Here is a 19,606-nt window from a genome sequence, read left to right as displayed (position 1 = left end):
AGATACTGATAGAGGTAGTCTTCTTTCTTCCTGATCCTTTAAAAGGCTTAATTTAACATATAAATGCAAGGGCAAGTGGAATTAACGCAAAAAATCTCCCTGTTTCTGTTGTACTTTTATAGTTATAAGTTATCTTAAAATTTTCTTAAATGACGAGTAATATTTCCTGTTACATGTAGTTATAGCCACAGTAAAAATGATCCAGCACCCCCCTGATGTGATCATTCAGCCCAATGGAGATTTTCGTAAGATTTCAGCAAATCGTTGGATGTCTGGAGAGCCTCCAAGTGGAAGCATTTCAACGTAATCCTACCATTAATTCTTTTAATATCCTACTGCTCCTTTTGCTGCGCTGCATTGCGTGCACACCTGTTGTGACTAAACCATTCAGGTGTCTGACTCGTTTCACTAGGTGTGCAGGTCCTTTTTTCTCGTGGCCTTTAATAAGGCATTTCCACAGCGTTGTGCCATGACAAATACTTGTTTGGTGCCTGTACTGCACCCTTGAAGTGACGTCCCTGCTTTTAGTGGAACGGTAAAACCCACAGCTGTGAGCAGCGGTGTGCTGGGTTAAAGCCCCAGATTATCTTTCCTCTCCTTTATTCATCTTCTTTCTTTTGCTGTTGTACAAACAGAGCAGTCGTGCTCCTAATTGCATGACTCGGTCCTGATGGGTTGTGATGAAGTAAATCCGTCACCGTGCAGCATTTTTTATTGCATATGGTTATGGTTTTCCCATAAGTGGTATTTTTTTATAGAGGATTGTCCTGCCTTTTAGCATCCTCTGTGCAAACTCATTTCTTATCAAAATAAGCTCTGCCCTCGCAAAGCTGTTTGGGACAGACGTCAGGCTGGTGCTCAGGCCCGCACAGGAGCACCTTCAGGTTTGTTCCTCTCCATCCCTCCTGCTGCTGCACGGCCCGTGTTGCTGCCATCAGTGTTAGTAGTGACATTGCAGCGTGGCTGTCCACGGGCACGAGTGGGAGAGGCTGGTGAGGGAGACAAGGTCAGGGAGACAGCACCACGCTTGTCTTTATCCTCATACACACTGGTTTCATTTGGAAAATGCGGGGAGAAGGATGCAAGCTCCAGCTCGTCCTTTAATTTGGAGGATTAGCTGGTACACGTGATCGCAGCGCTGTTAATTTGGTTCCAGCAGGATTCCCCCCGCGTTAAATTGAGCTGTCTTTTGGCTGACTGAAGTTTCTCTGAAGAGCAGTAATGGAGCAGCACTCAGAGCAGGCTTTCCATTAAGATGCCAATGATGGATATGGAGGCACCAGCTAGGCTTGCAGAAATGACTCCGTAGTGTAGTCTAAATATATGCTGGCATATCATTCTCTATTGAACTCTACCATACAGAGGTTTAGAAAGGGAGGCAAAGGATTAAAATGTTTAAATCTAGGGGTGCTTGCAACAATACTGAGCTAACTAAATGAGAAAGAGCGGGGCTAAAGAGCTGACAACGGAACGTCAGTCTAAGGAGGAGGGGGTTTATATAAAATTAAGTTCAAAAATGTCTATTTCCTGGAAGCTTTTTTTTCCACAAATCCTCTGTTGTTACGGAGACTGATGGATTCTTCTCAAAGAGAAATCCTGACTCAGCTTTCTGTCTAAAGGGGCATTTAAATGCAGCAGGGAGAGAAATGCTGCGTGCTCCCACATCACAGCCGGTGCCTGCCGGGGGAGACCAGCCGACTGTGCCCACTCAGAAATGTAATAAAGGGGACATAAAACATCTCATGTAGAAACTTGGTTGTATTCTGTTTTACTCATGATGACAAGACGTGTGTATTTCTATGTAAGGTTGAAATAGCCTTACAAGTAGCCCCCTCCCCGTTCACCTGAGGCACCACGTTAACTGTGTCGGTGACTGCAGTTTGGCATGAAATGGTGAAAAATGGGAAAGCTCTCCCATGCTATTCACTGTATAGGACATGCTATAGACCCTGTGGGTACCTGTTTGCCCACAGCATTATCCTTTTTCTCCCCTATTTTTCATGACTGGCTCTTGCCTTTCCTGTTCCCTAGCTGCTTCCCAACAGCTTTTGATTTTTTTTCTAAGCACTCTTCCTTTTTTTTTTTTTTCTTAATAATAAATAAGAAGATCTTGCTGCTGTTACCATTAAGTAACAAACAAATGAGGTGTGTTGCTGCCCTGCCCACATGCTCTGTGACTGTGCAGGAAATCATCCCTTGCCTACACGGGTTTTGTCTTTGCCTTGCCCTCCCGAGCTGGTGCTGCTCGCTGAGCTTCCAGCTCTTTCACAGCAGGCTCCTTCCCTTTGATCTGCCTCGAAGCCCAGCCACCGAGGTGCAGGCAGGGAGGTGCAAGGGGGATGCTCCTGGAGCTCGGGAGCAAAGCTGGAAGCTGCAGGCCTGGGACCAGGGGTGTCTGCAGGGCCGGTGGTCCTCAGGATGCGGGAGGGCAGGGGTGCAGAAGTGCCTCTGAGCTAGGTCGCCTTGCCCCTTCTCTTGCACAAAAACGAATGATTTTCATTTCCTTGTGTTTGTTTGTTTGTTAACACGGTGTTTGGTGCTGTTTGCCTTCCCGAATCCATCCCGCGCTGCAGAAACAAGTGTAGCAGCCCTGTAAGAGCAGTTGCTATGGCACTCTGGGAATCCCTACGAACAAGGAGATGGATCATTGCAAGATTTGCTGTCTGAAGCCATAAATGTGGTCAGCAGCATATTTTTACAGACCGATTCTAGCAAGCTCGGGCAGCTTTTGCTGTAGTAAAATTTAACTGAAAAATTAGAATTAAAATTTAAGTGGAAATGCAGGTGACACTTTTCACAGGTCTGTTCTTCCTTTGAGAAGACAGGCATATATATTCTCAAATGTTTCAACTGGAAATAAGGATTCTGATTCTCTTGTGTTTCAGGATTGCAAAATCCAAGGAATTTCTCTATTTTTTGTGCCCAGATTGATAGCATACACTCACATCAAACTTTAAGGACTCTCACATGCTTCTCAGCTCCCTTTCACCTGAATATTGTTGTATTAGAGATAGTTTGATGACTTGTCCTTTTTTTTTTTCTTTTTTTCTTTTAAATTTACATATTTTTCCCTTTGCTTCCTTGAACCTTTCTCACTTGATTTTCAAAGAAAAATGCTCTGAAATCATTCAGGGTGTTGAGATTGTCTCACGTAACCCTTTGGCATCCAGCATTATTGTGGTGTGGAGCTGTAAACAACGCTTGCACGTGGATATTCAAGGAACTGGTGATTATTGCATAGATTATTCCCACACTCAACAGAATTGCTGTAACACTGTTTAGTAAAAATAAAAAAATAAATCCGATAGGATTCTGCAGTAATGAGCCAAACATCAGTTGGGTTTGTTTGCTAAATGCCACATATGAAAACTGGCAGCTGATGGATTTTGAAATCAAATCTCTGTTCCAGCACTAATGTTAATTACCCAATGGCATTGCAAATTAATTTGAACATCATGCAGGCAGGTCAGATCTCACCTGTTACTTGTTATAATGTTCAATTCAGGTTCTACATGGTCAGCTATTACGAGCGGAGTCACAGAATAGCAGTTGGAGCTCGCCATGGTTCAGTGGCCCTCTACGACATCCGGACTGGGAAATGTCAGGTAAATAAATCATTGTGACTTCCTCCCCATAAAGTGTGGAAGTTATTGAAAGGAAAGAGCAGCAAGCTCTGCATCAGTTGACATGCTGAGCTGCTGGAACATTATGGATAATGCTAAGGGGATCAATAGTTTAATGAAGGACTCAAAGTATATAGAGCCCTACTGTCTTCATTCACTGGAACTGAATGGGTGCCACAGATGGGTTAATAATGAAAGCCTAAAGTTAGGTGATACCCTTGCTCTGAAAGAAATGAAAAATCTGATTTGAAAAGTTAAGCTTTATAGAAGCATGCTTATCTACGATAGAAGTCCCAAAGAAAATCTACTGGTTATTTCTTCCTAAAACTCCTCTCTGTGAAATGGCACGGTGCTTCCATCCGAGGTATTTGCACTTCTCTGATATTAAATAAGATACGTGTTCTCCTACCCCGCACCTAGGAGAGGATATGCGTGAGGATAACATTGAAATGAGCGCTTTGCTTGAATTTGCGTGGAATTACAAATGATGAAGTAACAAAGCATTTTCAGAAAAGTTAATTGCTAGGACCCTTTATTATTCCTCGTGCTGTGTGATCCACTATTTTTCCTCATTGAATTTCAGTAGTCATGTACAACTTGGATAAAATACCTGTATTTTGAATCTGCCTTATAGTTGGTTTTGTCATTGTTGGCTGTTTTTTAGTGTTTTGGGGAGAGTTTTTGTTCAGTTGGTTTGAGGATTTTTTAAATGCAAATGTAATTGTTGGGTGCAAATATGTTTTTTTGTTTCTAAACTTGGACTAAAAGGACTAGTCCTTAGTGCTTCTAAAATGTGCATTATAGACAAGGTAGCATAGATTTCTTTCTGCTAAATCTGCAGTGTCACTTAGTACTTTGCTGGCAGAACTGTGTGCCAGCAAAGGTACACATGGCTGGTTCATTTTCTGTTCTGAAATTTTGATTATTTCCCAAAACTAGTAGCTAACAACGTTGTACGTTTTGGTATTTTTTGTTTAGACAGCTGTCTGTGGAAGCTGAGCTGGCCAAATTTATTTCATAATAGCTATATAATGCAGGCAAAGAGTATCAGTGGACTGTTCTATCTTGTTTTAGATCATTGTTTGGATCATGATTTATTAATTTAACTACAAAATTACTCCACAAGAACTGCTTTATATTGATATATCAGATGTCACTGAGCATTTTTGCTGCCTTGCAGTCCTGTCATCAGCACCTGGCCAAGATTATGCCTTGCTGCACACAGCTCTCTGCGTTCCCGTTTCCAAATATACATGTTGCATTACTTTTTCTCCCAGCTATTCACCAAGCAGCATGACAAAGCAGTTAGTTGCTGAACATCTCCTGCTGGCCATTAAGAGACACCGACCACAATTCCTTTCTGTGTGCATCATTGCACCGAAAATTGAGAGTGCAAAGTCCAGATAAGTCTGCGAAGTCTTGGCATCTCAAGCTAACAGCTAATTCCTGATCCTGCTGGAGAGGAGGGGGAAAAAAAAGCACAACCATCCACGTCCTCACATTTCTCTGTTTTCAGAGCACCAGGAGATGGGTGACAAAGCCCATTCTTCCATTTAGCATCAGTACTTAAAAATGCAAGGCTGGTAGCACTGGTTAACTTTGTCTCATTCATACTTCATCTACTGAACTGGCTCCAAGGTGAACAGAGGTGTTTGATAGCATGTGGAGTAATTAGGAAAGTTCTTTCTTGGCAGTGTGAATTCCAGATAGCTCTGTAAAGCGTTTTGCACAATCTGGCAGTCTACAGGAGTTTTGCAGAAGACCAGAGTTCTTTTAAACTGGATTCTGTGTAATGACCACCAGCTCTCGTGAAGGTGATTGTCTTGATGGTTGCAACACATTTATCTGATTTAGTGTCACTTCCGTGTTAGTTGGCGTTCTTTTGTGTTTGGTTCCCGGAACTAACTCCAGATTTCTGCCAGTAAATTGTCTGAATAATTCACTGCCTTAATTTGATGTGTTAGTGAATATTCGCAGTACTTGTTTTCTTACTTTCTTAGTAAGCTACCATGTAAGGTGTGGAGGGCAGAAGAGGGTATGAAAGGAAAATTTGAACAGGATTCTTTGCAGATTTTATTATTCATAAGATCAGAGAAATCTGTTGAGGGCCACATATATTATTAGGGGGCAACGCCATCTATTGGATACAGATTTCTTATTCCAAACCCAATCGTTTAAGTTATTTCTCACAGTTACAGATTTCAGGCTGCTCAGAAGACGTGAGATAAATTTGGGATTGTGTAGAAGAAGATAATGTTGCAAAAAGCTCAAAAATCTTCTGTTTTTACAAAAAGTGTTTCTTTTCAAAGTGTTTATCAAAATATTTTAATTGCTTAGGTATGTTTAAATTGAGCATGACTTAGAGCAGTAACATGGGAAGTGCCTTTTGGAATCAGGGTCCTGCTGTAAGGCAGAGCAAGAAGTCAGTCAGTCCACCCCGCTGTCTATCTTAAGGTCATTTTTTTTTTCTGTTTATAATGTTTATTGAAAGACTGTAATTACCAGAAGTTACGGGATTTTTTTTTTAAAGGCTTAATATTTGCTATTTATTAAAAAAAAAAAAAAAGTGTGAATTTTCTTTTTCTGAAGCTGTAAAAATAGTTTTGTATTTAGTAAATATGTTAGCGTTTTGAAAGTAAAAGTTTTAAACAGATATGAGAGTTGCATAGCTACCCTCATCGTAGTTCACATGTAACCCATTTTTAATCAGGGATAGGAAGAGGTGGGAGCAGCTCACTTTTCCCCTGACTTACACTCATCATTAAGGGTGTACGTTAACTGAGCTTGGAGCCGAGATAAGCACAAGGGGAGAACAAGATGCGGGCATTGCAGGTGGGACCTCCTGGGGACGCGAAGGCGTGCTCCTGCTGCAGCAGGTAGGAAGGGCTGGAGCAAACTGGCCTTCCTGGCACCCAGTGCTCCGAGTGAAAGTCGGTTCCAGAATACCGACGGGTTAAAATATCAAGGGTTAGAAATCTGTTCTTCTATTCCCACCCCAGTGTAGGTATGGTTACTTAAGCCTCTGTACCAACATTGACCTTTAGTTTAAATAACCATTTCCTCTCCTTGGGTTTTGCTCTCCGGTATGTGCAGGCAGCCTTTGTTCTGTAAGGAGAGAAGAGCAGAGGGCTTTAAAACTCCATCACCAGAATGTTCTCTCCATTTTTCTTCATCATCCTTAGGCAAAATATTCATTTTTTGTTTATTCCAGTCTTGCTGCTTAGCTTCCCCAAATCTTTCTTTCTCACCTTTGTGGAAGCACACACATGCAGAGCTTCTACAAGCCTTCCATGTGAGTGTTTTTCAAAACAACACCCCACGTTATGTCTCACGCTTCTGGCACGTGCCTGGTATGCCTGTGTGTGAAGAGGAGCTTCCCCTTCTTTTTAGTTTCTTTACTTATTCCTAGTACGTTTTGCCACGTTTTGTTTTCAAGTCCCAGAGGTAACTCCTCTCAGCTCAGGGTGTAGGTCTCGGGTGGCCCTAACAGCCGGGGCTCAGGAACCTGCGGGTGGAAGAAGTGAATCTTTGAGCTCCCCGTAGCACCAAAGCCGACCTAAAACACCGCTCATTGCCTTCTGCAGCAGTTCCAGCAGGCACCAGCAGCAGTGAGTGCTGCAGAGCGCTCAGCAGTCACAGCTCGCTGTCGATGAGAGGATTTCAGTTGCAGCCCCAAGCCTGGCTCACGCCGGGAGGCCTGCAGGCGGTCTGCTTCCTCCTCAGCCGAGGGCATGTGGCTGATGCCTGGCCTCACCAAACCTGCTGCTGGGTTGTCATTGCCAGCAGCATTGTCAGCATTTCCCCCATCTCCATGCTGTTGTGTCGTAGTGCTCCATGCCCGGTGCTCTCACAGGGCCTGGTCCTGGGGTGCTGCCTCAGCCCCTCATCCCCGGCAGCGTCGGGAAAGCTCTGGGAGAGCAGCAGCAGGACCAGGCAACACTGCTGACACCTACACAGCAATGAATCTGGTACATCACAGCATATAAACGCACACTAACTCCAGCACAGCGCTGAGATCCGCTCCCCACACATCTCCTGATCTCGCCGGGGGATCTCTCGCGGCCGCGGAGCTGCAGGGGCTGAGGCGGGCGCCGTGCCGGGAAGCCCCTCGGCCAGCGGGGCCGCGGCGCTCGTCTGCTCGCCCCCGCCTGCTGCTGATGTCCACGCTGAATAATTCATGAAAATATAATCCGATAACTTACTGCTGCGCATACTGAAATAGTTACGGTGATGAAAATAAGGCTGAAGAGGTTGTTTCTTCGTTTCAGCCAGCCACGCTAAAAATAATAATCATCGTTGCTTTTAAATCCGGTTGATGGCAAGATCCGAGGAGTGTGGCTTTTTTGTATCGCTGTCACAGAATTAACACAGTTTACACTTTGTAGAAAATTTCATAGTAATTATCATCAGCAGAACAAACTGCTATCCCAAATATGTGCCCTGCTAAATTTTATTTTTTACACTATAGGTGAAATAGGGCAGGAATTTTATCATCTCCTTGAAGAAAAAAGGCAAGCTTTTTAGCTGTAATAATGGAAAACAGAAGCATTTCATGTTTTGTTTTGTTGTTGTTTTTTTTTTTCCTTCCAGCATGTTTTTATTTTGTTTTCAAGAAAGATGGTTGTACATACCGACTGAGAAATTACATCTAATGATTAATAGAATGATGGATGTCAAGAATCACCTTTTTGAACAAATAATAAATCAACATTTATATATGATACTTTTTTTTTTCCCGAGAAATTTACAATATTAGTATCACTTATTTAACAAAGTGTCAATTATTAATACTACCAGTAAAATGTTGCCTCAAAGCCAGTTATCTGCATTTCAGTATTTTGCGTTTGGTTTGCATCATTGTTATTGCAGATACGGATGCCTCTATTAACGTGTGATTTCTGCTTAATAATTTAAAAGATACATTATTAATTATCATACTTCAATTTTTTAAACTGTTCTACATTAAACTCTCATGTTCCAGTATCTATCTTATTCATTTCAGGAGGCTTGGATTTTAGTTTATTGCTAAGGCGTTGAATTGAAATGAAAATTGCAGGCACGTTTTGTTGTATCGTGAGCTTTCCAAATACGTATTTTTCGGTATCTATTTTTTTCTATAATTTAATATAGAGATTGGTCTCTCTCTCTCCCTCTCTCATTAAATTATTTATTAAACATTTTCTGAGCATTACTGTATATTCCCAACGCCTGACGTTAGGGCAACACGAAGTTTGCATTAATTTGGTTTTTAGGGTGCCTCGCTGCCCTAGCAGCAGCTCGTTGTGGGGAGCGGGGCCGGGCAGTGTCCTTCCCATGGCTGTATTGATTTGCCCTTCAGCTGTTTGCAGTGCATAGAGAACCCAGGGCCTTGTTGTTGATTATCTACACAATGTCTCGGTGAACATTATTGACCCATTGCCGCTTACTGCCTATGGCTCTTGATTTTTCACACCGTCTCCATGACACTCATAATAAAACATACTATCTTATTGCTACCCAACTCTGGAAGCCAACTGCTCTACCCTTAGAACAACAGCTGCCGCTCTAGAGAGCGTTTTATTTTATGTGGGGCGAAGAGTTGTGGCAATTTTAGGATTGTCTTTGTGCTCTGCTTCGAGGGGGACCCGTGTGTGGTGGCTGAGCTCCATCCTGCCAGGCGGCCGTTTACGCACAGAAAAAGCAGCTCGTTTGTTCCTGCATCTGGCATTGCACATCTCAGAGACAGGTTACGTGAGGCTGTATCAAAACTGCTCTTAATATGTTTGAATAATCAAAAAAAAAAATGCCGGGAGGGTTTAAAAATATATATTATTATGAAAAGTGAGATGATACAAAATGTCAGGATTGCTTTTGAAATTTAAAATGCTGACATTAAATTCCAAACTAATTATGACAAATAGATATATCAATCAGTTCAGCGTTTTAGCTAGTAAGTTACCAGATTTTTCCAAATTCATTAAATTTTTTTTTTACTCTAAAATGGCTGTATCTTGGAGGAGATTATGGGGGTAAACACTTTGTAGCAGTGTCATCTGTTACAATAATATTATTTTACTTCAGATTATTGCTAATTGCCATTATGAGGGGATGTCTTTAATTTTGCATAAATAAAACTACTGAGCAATAAAGTATTAAAATGCACTGGGATCTCTGCTTTAAGTTTAAATTATTTAAAACAGCTAAACTTTGGCATATTTTCAGAAAGAAATGTAGTCAGTTTTTACTGTTGAATCCATTCAGCGTTTTCCCTGGATGGAGAATTAGTGGATTTGTGATGAGAATATTTTTAAATCCTTCAAAAATGCTTTTTTTCTGAGATAGATGATAGGATGTAAAGGATCTGGAGCAGGACCGAAGTTTTTCTGTCTTGCAGTGTGATGAGCTGCCTTCTGGGGGATGCAGAGCACCCTCGGCACCTAGGGGAGACCCAGCTTCCTTGTAAGAGCAGGTATTTTATTTTTTTTTAATAGTGCCTAGTACCACATCCATCAGCGTGGCATCAGCGGTCTCCAGAGCTGCATTTAGTATTTCAGCGTGTATTCATCACCAGCGATGTCTCTCTCAGGAAAGCGAGGTTGGAAGTGGAGGGAGCTGAGTGACGGATGGCTTCTGGGGTGGGAAGGGGGCGAAGCCTGGAGGGGTCCCTGCCACCACCAGGCCTGGCCTCCTGCATGAGGCAAGACTTCTCAGAAGTCTCTCCCCGGGAGGGTTTTGACTTCTGTAATCAAATGTGAATTTCAGTAAGCTAGCTGGATACTACCTCTTTTGTATAAAACTGCGTTGTTGACAGTGATTATACTATATAAATATTTCAGTAGTATCAATTTCGTATGAAACATTCCTCTCCTTGGGGAGGTTTACATCAAGCAGGTAAGCTTTGTAGTTAATATTACAGCTAATAACACGAGCTTTGCCCTGCTCTGCAACATCCATGTTGTTCTATCACTTGGTAGCAGCCTACTACTTGTAGTAGCTTGCTAACAGCCTTCCTACTGGGGCCAAGTGCAGGATGAGCTATGATGCAGTGCAGGCAGACGGGCCAGGTGCCTCTGGTGCAAGTGAAGAGGACAAACCCTTCCCACTGCTGAGGAGCTCTAAACCTCCCTGAGCAGAGCATGAAGACACACAGTCACAGGGTGGTTTGGGTTGAGGTGCTGGACATGTCCCATGGGACGTGCAGCGGTGGCCTGGAGATCTATGACCAATTTTTCAGAAGTAATGCTGAACGGTATTGCCAGTTCTCACAACATTTGTTGAAGTTTTGTGAAGGCTTTCAAAGTATTTACTTATGCAGCTGTCTAATCAAAATGCCAGACAGCTTTTGCGCTACTTGCTCAGTCTGACCATTAGCAAGCTTCCACAGTTTTCCTAAATGCATTCAGCAGCCAAAAGAGCTGATCCAGGGCTTTTGTTTGCTTTTTGTAGTTGTTTGTGTGTGCGTGTTAAGGTAGTGACTCGAAACACACCAGCAATTTTGTGCTTACAAGGGGTTTGTCTGGTGCAGCTTCTATTTCCATACCCTATCTAAACACTGTTCTGGCCGAGAAAATTTGAAATGGTCATTCTTGAAATTCACATTCTGCTTGCTCATGCGAATTTTGACAAATTTCCTCAAATTTCTATTTCTAGAGAACCCGTAGCTATTTAGCTATTTCCCATAGCTAAAAGGGGAAATACATGGCTGAAATCAACTATACGTTTTTCACAGGGAGGTTATATTCAGGTTGGAGATTACTCAAGCTGTTCTGAAAACTGAAAATCCCAAACAAAAACTGTTTACAGCCTTATTCTTGGCCTTAATTCTGTTTTGGAAAAAAAAATCATAAAAAAGGGATGAATAAAAATAACAATTCTAAAAGAAAGGCTGCTAAGTAATTAGGCTAATGTAGGTATATCGTGTTTTTTATTTTTGTTTTTGTTTTCCTTTAATTGTATAATCTCATCCCAGATTCATTCTGGATAATAGGGAGCTACCTACATTTAAATGGGCAAATATTTGCTGGAAATTATTCTGTTGTTTCTGCGGTTCTGTTCATTGTTATGCAGAGATTGTCCTTTTTAGGCTGACCTTTTATTTGTACAGCTTTAAGCCCGAGCGTGGTTCTTGGTTGTTGGAGCACAAGGGTGTGTTTATAACAATCCATGAAACACGGTCGCTGTAGCTCTTTGTCTGCTGACTTGCTCAGTAACAAAAAGATGGTGTGAAGTTGCTATCCACGGAAAGCAGGCTGTTTCAGGGGTTGTTTTTTTGAACAGTCAAAGCTTTTTAAGTGTATGCAGAGCTTCCTTTAACTGAGTCATAGTTATCAGGTATTGCAAAGGTTAAGCTTTATCAGCTGCACAAAAAAAAAGGTTGAGGTTTCATCAAAAACTTCCATCCTCACAACCTGTCGACCACAATTTGATGATGATTATTGATTATTTCACAGCCTTTCACTCACTCTGGCACTGCGGCCAGCCTTGATATACAGATAGGGCTTCAGTCCAGCTAAAATAAGACTCCATCTTGATAATGGACTGAGATGAGATACTGTTATTTGATAAAGATAATTGATGTTTCACAGTGAATTGGAAAACAGTTCTGAGTGCGCCAGATCTGTGGCTGCTCCATCTGCAAATGTGGCCATTGTTTACAAAACATAGCAAAAGCCATACAGGCAGAGCACTCGGTGACAGCGGGACTGCACAAAACGCAGCATTTTAGGGTGGGTGGCAGTTTCCAGCCAAAAATAAAACACTTCAACGAAGAAGCCCAATTTGTAATCTTGCAGTCAGGATGAAGGTTTTTGAACGTGTATGTAGCCTACTTCTGATGAGACAGCCTGGAAATCTTGTTCCTTCTGCTTGGGATGTGCTTGGTAATTTATTTCAGGTGAATTAATATCATATAGTGTTTTTTTTAATATATATACGTGACATTTGAATTAGGCAAAATGAAGAAGATGACATTTGTCAAGGGAGAATAAGGCATAGTATACGTCTAGATTTCTTCATTCTCCGCGAGTTTTAGCTCCCTAATTTAGGACGTAATGCATGCTTATGGCCTTCCAGAGATGCCTTTGTTGACTGCACATTCTCAGCCTCTGGTTTTGAATTGATTAAGGTATCACTCGTTGCAAGTTCTGTTCACCAAGTTCTTTTAGTCCTATTATAACCTTTGTAACCTCTAATTAAGCAATAGGAGATGGCAGGGAGTGGGGTTATCATGAGATAATGACACCCCAAGTGTGTTATGTGGCACAAGGTTCATCTGTGTGCTGCTAATCCTCTGGGGGAGTGATTATCTAATGATAAACGTACCACATTGCAGCTCATTGATACCGCGCCACTGTGCTCATGCCACTGTCGTCCTGACTGAATTACACTTCCCATTCCAAACGTCATTTTTTTCCATTGATTTTACAAACTGACAATTTTGAGGGTTTCTGAAGTGACTTACATACTGTGCAAAGTCATGACCCTGGAGTCATACTTTTTTTTTTTTTTTAATATATTTATGAAGAATATGAGAAAAAAGCATGGTATTTTTTGGTAGACTAAGAGCGGTCTCTGCAGATTGGGTGCAATTAAAACCAAAGTTATCATCAGCATGCAACTGCAGTTCAACTTTTTCTTTCTTTAGAAGTGCATTACTATAGAAAAGAATGATGCTGTGTTCCTTTTTTCCCCCAAACTGAACACTAAATCAGTGGTAACAGACTGCAGAGATACATTTCAAGTAACTAGATTTTAGAATACGTGATTGTTATTGACTTTGGAATGATGGGAAAATATGAATGTCTGAAAGTTGCTTAATAATATTTTGCTCCTTGGAGTCTCTATCGCTTTTTCAGAGCCAAAGCAGACTTAGAGTCACTGTTCATTAATTACAATCCTGATAACTCATATAAGTATTAACTCACCTGCATTCTTACTTTGGAGGCTGTTTTTTTTTTTTCCTTCTTATGCAGGTAAGCAGCAGGCATTTCATCTAGTTTGTGTAAGGTACCTGCCTCAGAAGGATTCGTGCTGTCACTCATGAGACTTCTGAGAATGTTTCTGCCCTTGACTGTAGGTGGCATCCAGAAACTTGGGGTCAGTGTAATTATCTCCGTTTAAGTTGCCAGGAAAATTCTTGCTGGGTCACAGAGACCAGTCCAAAATCGCCCAGTTAATTCATACCAACAAGCTATTTGGTGGTATTTCATTTCATTTAAAAACCTAAGTATTAGAGTGTTGGGTGGAGAGGACAGGCTGTGACAGTGAGTGCTTTTCGTTGTGCGCTCTTCTTTCTGGCGTTGGGAAGCACGGGAATGGAGAGGGAGCACATTTCCAGCTGGTCCATTGCTGTGGTGATGGCTGTATATTTTGATGTGTGATTTCTGAAAACTTTGCTACCATAAAGAAACCTTCTGTTTCGGTGACACCTTCGTTCCCAGTCCGGACACCAGCTGATGCTTGTGGCCAGCTCTGTGTTAGCTGCGAACAGAGAGTGGTTTGGGAAAAGGCATGCAGGGAAAAGCACACAGTACGGGCAAGAAAACTGTAAACTGGTCTATTTCCATCGATTAAATCTTGCTTTCCCTTATAAATATTTACAATTGTATTTATAGAGATACTTGTAATTAATCATCACAGGCTGGTGTTGAAGTGAGCCCTGCTTCGTGCAACCCAGCTGCAGACCTGCAGCAGAGCCATAAAGGGCTGGCCACAAAAACAAGCAGCTCGTGTCGCTGGACGATCTCATTCTGTAGGTTTCCCTTCCCTGTCCAGCCAGGCAGCCCTCTGCAAGCACTCCAGCTGTGCCCCCGCGGGGCTGAGCCCTGGGCAGGGGTCCCTGCAGCATCACATCGCAGCCCTGGCGGCTCTGTGGGGATGCAGATGGGAGCTTGTGTGCGTGAGAGCCGTGTCTCTTACAGCGGGAGGTTAAAGGGAAGCCTGACTTCTGCTTGGGTTTATTTCAAAGCAAAATGTTTCTAAACATCAGCTCGAATCGATGCTGTTTGGTCTGGGTGCTCCGTTTGGCTCACTGCAGAATTAAAGCCGTGCCTTCGACAGGCAGAGCAGTAATTGGATTGTGCATAATATTGTTTTATTTCGGTACCTAGATGCCTTTGCAATTTTTTAATTCTTATACGAGGCAGAAAATTGTTTAATATTATATTTGGAATGAATAGTTGCTGATGCCTAATGGCTTGCTTTAGTTAAGTTTGCTGGGTAAATAAAAGGCAGCGCTCTGGATTGCAGTGTTTTATAGGCAGGAAGGGAGGGAGAGCCATCCTGCAGCCTGAACGTGTGCGTGCATTCACTGACACTGTCACGCTGACGAGTTCAGATGAGCCCGGAAAACTTGTTAGTAGGAACACGCATTCTCAAATTGCAGATAAAAGATAATTACCGAGCATAGCCTTTTAATTTTGCAGGCCAAAACCCTTTTCTCAGTGGAGGCAGGAAGGGGAGGGAGTGGAAGCCGTCAGGCTGCGCAGCAGATTGCGTTGTGCTGGAATAGGCACGTCGCACGTGTGCACCTAGTGCCGTGTACCTGGGCTCTGAAAACACACCCGTGTGGCCTGGCACGGCCACGAGCAGCCACGGCAGTGTGCGAGGGGGACTGGGAGTGCTCGACGACGCCTGGCTTAGTTTATAATCGGACTCACAAAAGCCGTGGCGAGGTTCACAAGGGAAAATCCATAGTAATGTAATACCAGGTAGTAATAAGTGCACTGCTGGCAAGTGGGGCAGAAATTTAAGGGGACATGCTTCAACTACAGCGGGACTTAAACGTACTTAACATTTTCACGTCCTCGTTGGTACAGCTGGCTTGTTCGAATGCAAGCCCTGCTCTTTTGTTCCTCTTACATTTTATTTCCAGCGTCAGGGAGCATTGCAGGGGAAGGAAACCGTCATGCTATCCTCTGTGTTACAGACACGTTTTCCCCACAGGCTGCAGCAGTTTTACCCTGAGCTGATCTTTCTAAACCTGCCTAATAGAGTTGAGGGATTTTACTCATTTTCATTATGACAGGAGATGGTCTTAGCCTATTAACAGCAAATCCAGCTACCTGAGGGATGCAATAACAAAATAAACATTTTTTTTTTTTCAAGTTTCTCAAATGGCTTTTAAAAACAGTGTTTAATTATGCTGGTGGTAATTTAGGGGTGTGTTTTATGAGAATAGACTGTGCTGATACTCTTCTGCATGGGAAGCTGGTGAGGGTTTATCCAAGGCATGAATTTACAGCACAGTAACTCCACTGCATTAACTCTCCGCGTGGACATTGTTGATCAGCACCAAGTTGCCTCTGTGCATCACAGATAAATCTGCTTTGCACATATAAATATATTCATTAAGCTACAAGTAAAAAATGCAAACGGAGAGGCCTCACATTACAGCCTGCTAAGTGCACCATAAATTCATGCCGTAACTCCACTCTAACTTTGTAGCTTTGTAGCCAGGCAAAGTAATGAGGCCTCAGGAATCACAGAATTTGCTTTTTAGGTCACGGCGATCAGCAATACTAATTTTTCAAGAGTCATTTTTGTGTCTTTCTGTACTCTTTTCTAGTTGGGTTGGAGAGTGATTTAAAGGAGCTTGCATATTCTGCCTTTGGAGACATCTGGAGTTTACAAATACAGGAACATCCTGTTGGGAGAGGAAAAGCAGGGATAGACGTTAAGAGAGGACTGTAAATCCAAGAGCAGAAATCAGGAGAGCTTTCGAATAATCAAAGTTAGTAAAAATTAAATAAGAAATTGATTCAACACTAGCTTTTTGCTTAACTCTTATGCCTCAGCTGTTGGGTTCCAAAGTGGGGAGTCGACAATGTAATCAATTCCACTAAGGATTTTTTTTTCCCTTTTTGAAGTGATACAATTCAGTCTACAAAAGTCAAATAGACTGGAAAAAGATATTAAATTTACCAACCATCCTCTGAGGCCACAAACCCCACGTTGAGTTTAGAGATTTGTTAAAGCACTGAGTTAGTTGCATCTCTAGAAGCAGCAGAAGGAAAGTATGCATAAAAATTTTCCACTGAAATCTGTAAAGAAAATAAAGTTTTTAAATCTATGTCTAATTTAGCTGTTCCATCCTACTCGGACATTAAAAGTCTAAAGGCTGAAGTCAGCCACAGCTTGGTCCCATCAGCAGCATCTTTTGTAAACAATACATGTGGTTGGAAGGTCTCATCCTAGCCTAGGATGTAAGCAAATTTTAATCTGTCCACCCTGGCCTAATCTGTTTTGTTTTTCTTTTCTGCCTTTTGATTTTGCATGACCACAACAGTCATGCTTGAAAACAAGCATAGCCCTTGTACTGTCCTCAAAAGATAAAATAGGAAAATTGCAATTTGAGCATATTAGTACGCGTGTTTTAACAAAGTCTGCAGCCAGGACTTTGCAGCTAGTAGCAAGAGGGCAAAAAATGCTCAAAATGCATTAAATGGTCATTGTCAAACTGAGGTTTCCCCATTTAGGGTTGCCTGTGACCAGCAAGTACATATTTAAACATGACTCACAGTAGATGTACGGAACTGTTTAATACCATGTTGCAAACACATTTTTTAACTGACCTCTTTCTCCAATCTAGACGTGACCTTCCAAATTTCCACTTGTTCTGAGAATCTTGATTTTGACGCTTTTGACTCTGGAAGAAAATGAGAATGGTAAAGATGGAACGAAAGCAGCTTCCCAGAGCTCTGCGATAGGTTGCAATTTGCCCAGGAACTGATAAAGATCTGGAAACACAGTCAGAAAATTAGAGTGAGGAGCAGCAAGAATCAGAAGGCTGCTTTCAAAAATCCTGGTGCGAGTTCCTTTTTTCCTCAGACTCTGCATGGCAGAAGGCACTTCTGGAAGGATAATTAAGTCCCCAGACCCTAGCGTTTTGGCAGGATATGCTGATCTTGTTAGCTTTTCCTACTCCATTTGAGTTGCTGAACACTTTAAACAAAAGTCTCAGGTCACTCGGGAACTATGGATTTGTGTGCTCTGCGAGTACATTGAAGGCTGTGAAGTCAAAGGTTAAAAATATTGCAGCGCTCCAAATATGAATGTGATATCTAAGCAGTTCTCTGTAAAACTTCGGTGAGTGGAGCTGGAAGGGAAGAGGCACGCCCTAACCGAGCTGTTTAAGGACAAGCGCTGCGTGCCGAGCCCCAGGTCCCATCGTTAGCAGGGCTCCAGAAGATATTTCAGCCCAACGCTGCCTTAGCAAGGAGCACTGTGACTAGAAGGAGTGGGGGATTTATGGGAACATCGTGCCTGCTCGAAAACCTAGTGACAGCTGCTCGAATAGGAAATGTGCAAAATCTGGCTCGCTGACACCACGTCTGGCGTGTCACCTACGGAGCGCTAAGGGCTGGAGATGCTGCGTGCCCCAGCCGCTGCCCCTCCAGTTACAAACCCATTTATACAGCTATTCGCTTCAGGGCTGTGAGTTGTGTTTTGCACGTTGGTTAGGTGAAGTCCACGTAATAAATGGCAAATCTGTTCCATGCTGTGACTTTCTGGAAAGCGTTCAGTATTTTTTCTCCATGTGAAGTGCTCTCTGGCACTGGGACATCAGCCCAAACTTCCTCGCATCTATTGAGCCTCAGCCTTGAGGGACTTGAGGTTCGAGATCTAAAACTTTACAGGGCTTCACAGCAGCGAGTATGTGCAATTCAAGAGGCCTGGTATTTGGCCAGTATAATCTCTTTTCTAGGTTCCTATCTATATTTTGTATTTTTTTTACACAGACTGCTTGTAATTGATAATATACCTCTTTGAAGTAAGGATTTAAAATAATGTTTCATCTCACAAAATGCTATTAACCTGGAGAAAATATTAAGCACTTTCTTCTCCCATTTTCATTGGTATTCCGAGCATAATCAGAATTCTTATGTAAATTATTTTCCTGGAAGTTACAGCATAAAGTTCAGCTGATGAGCTGTTGAAAGCTCTTTTACAAGAATAATCGCCATGGAGATAAAAATTTCAATAACAATGCTGAGTGATCTGACACATCCTCTTGCAAATGCTCTGAGATGCTACTGCATTGCCACCAACCTCTCGTGAAACCACCATGGCATTGGTTTCACAGTGTGCCCTGTGGGTTTTGATGGTGCCACATGAAACTCTCGAATTGAGAAGCACATTCCTGAAGTGAGAGCAGAAACTCAGTGTTTGCAGTTATCTGGGTGTTTGGGGAGGGGGCTGGATGGATCTGGGGGAGCTCCGTGCGTGTGCTGATCACAGTCACAGTTTCAGGGGATGCAAGGCTCACTCTGGGCTCTTCTACAGAGCCGGTGAAATGGTCAGGCTGCACATTTTGGAACCGTTTCTCAACCATCCTGTAACACTTGGATGGGTGCAGCTGTCATCTAATTTTTTCTGGATTAAGTTCGGTCAAGAAAGAAGCTGCCTCATTTTCTGGTTGTCATTTGCCCAGGAAGTAAAAGCAAATTGTAATGAGGGAATCACAGCAGGAGAACCTCCTAACAAATGAGAAGCATATATTGACTGACAGCCGGCATGCCATTTCGGTGATAAATGTATTTTTATACACTGCTGTTCAAGGTCACTTTCTGCTCTCGTTGCATGCTGCCTGTCAGATCATGCCAGTCACATTTTCATATTGAGTAATAGTAATGGTTGATGCAAAATTCTATTAGTGTAAGATTAAAAATTAAGTTATATACGTTATTAAGTTAAACATTTTAATATATGTGCTTTGACTTTATCTGGATGCTATTGAGAAGCCACTTGAAGGACAGGAAGAAAAATTAATTTGAAGATTTAAATATACTTTTTCTCAGTATAGTCCTGAAATTTTTACTGCAATTGCTATTATTACTTGAAAGAACACGGAAATTTAATTATTAGAAATACTGGAATTATTTAATTTGATGCTATATGAGATAATTCTACTAGGTTGTGCTTGGAAAGTTGGGTTCATGAAAGCCTTTGAAGGGGCATCATGAAAGAATTTATATGTGGTATGAGAAGAGAGATGGTATTTCACC

General features: G+C 42.2%; 1 protein-coding gene across 1 annotated transcript in view; it reads left to right on the top strand.

Moving 5' to 3' along the window:
* LOC309889771 (WD repeat-containing protein 7-like) overlaps positions 1 to 19,606 on the top strand; it is a 124,572-nt gene that overhangs the window by 71,631 nt on the left and 33,335 nt on the right. Inside the window, exon 26 of the mRNA XM_082782800.1 lies at positions 3,506 to 3,605. Within this exon, the coding sequence (XP_082638926.1) occupies positions 3,506 to 3,605 (100 nt within the window). The remainder of the gene's footprint in view (positions 1 to 3,505; positions 3,606 to 19,606) is intronic.

The sequence above is a fragment of the Aythya marila genome, assembly GCF_965140915.1.
Source record: "Aythya marila genome assembly, chromosome: Z".
In the NCBI taxonomy this organism is placed as follows: Eukaryota; Metazoa; Chordata; class Aves; order Anseriformes; family Anatidae; genus Aythya; species Aythya marila.
This window is presented reverse-complemented; position numbering and strand designations above follow the sequence as displayed.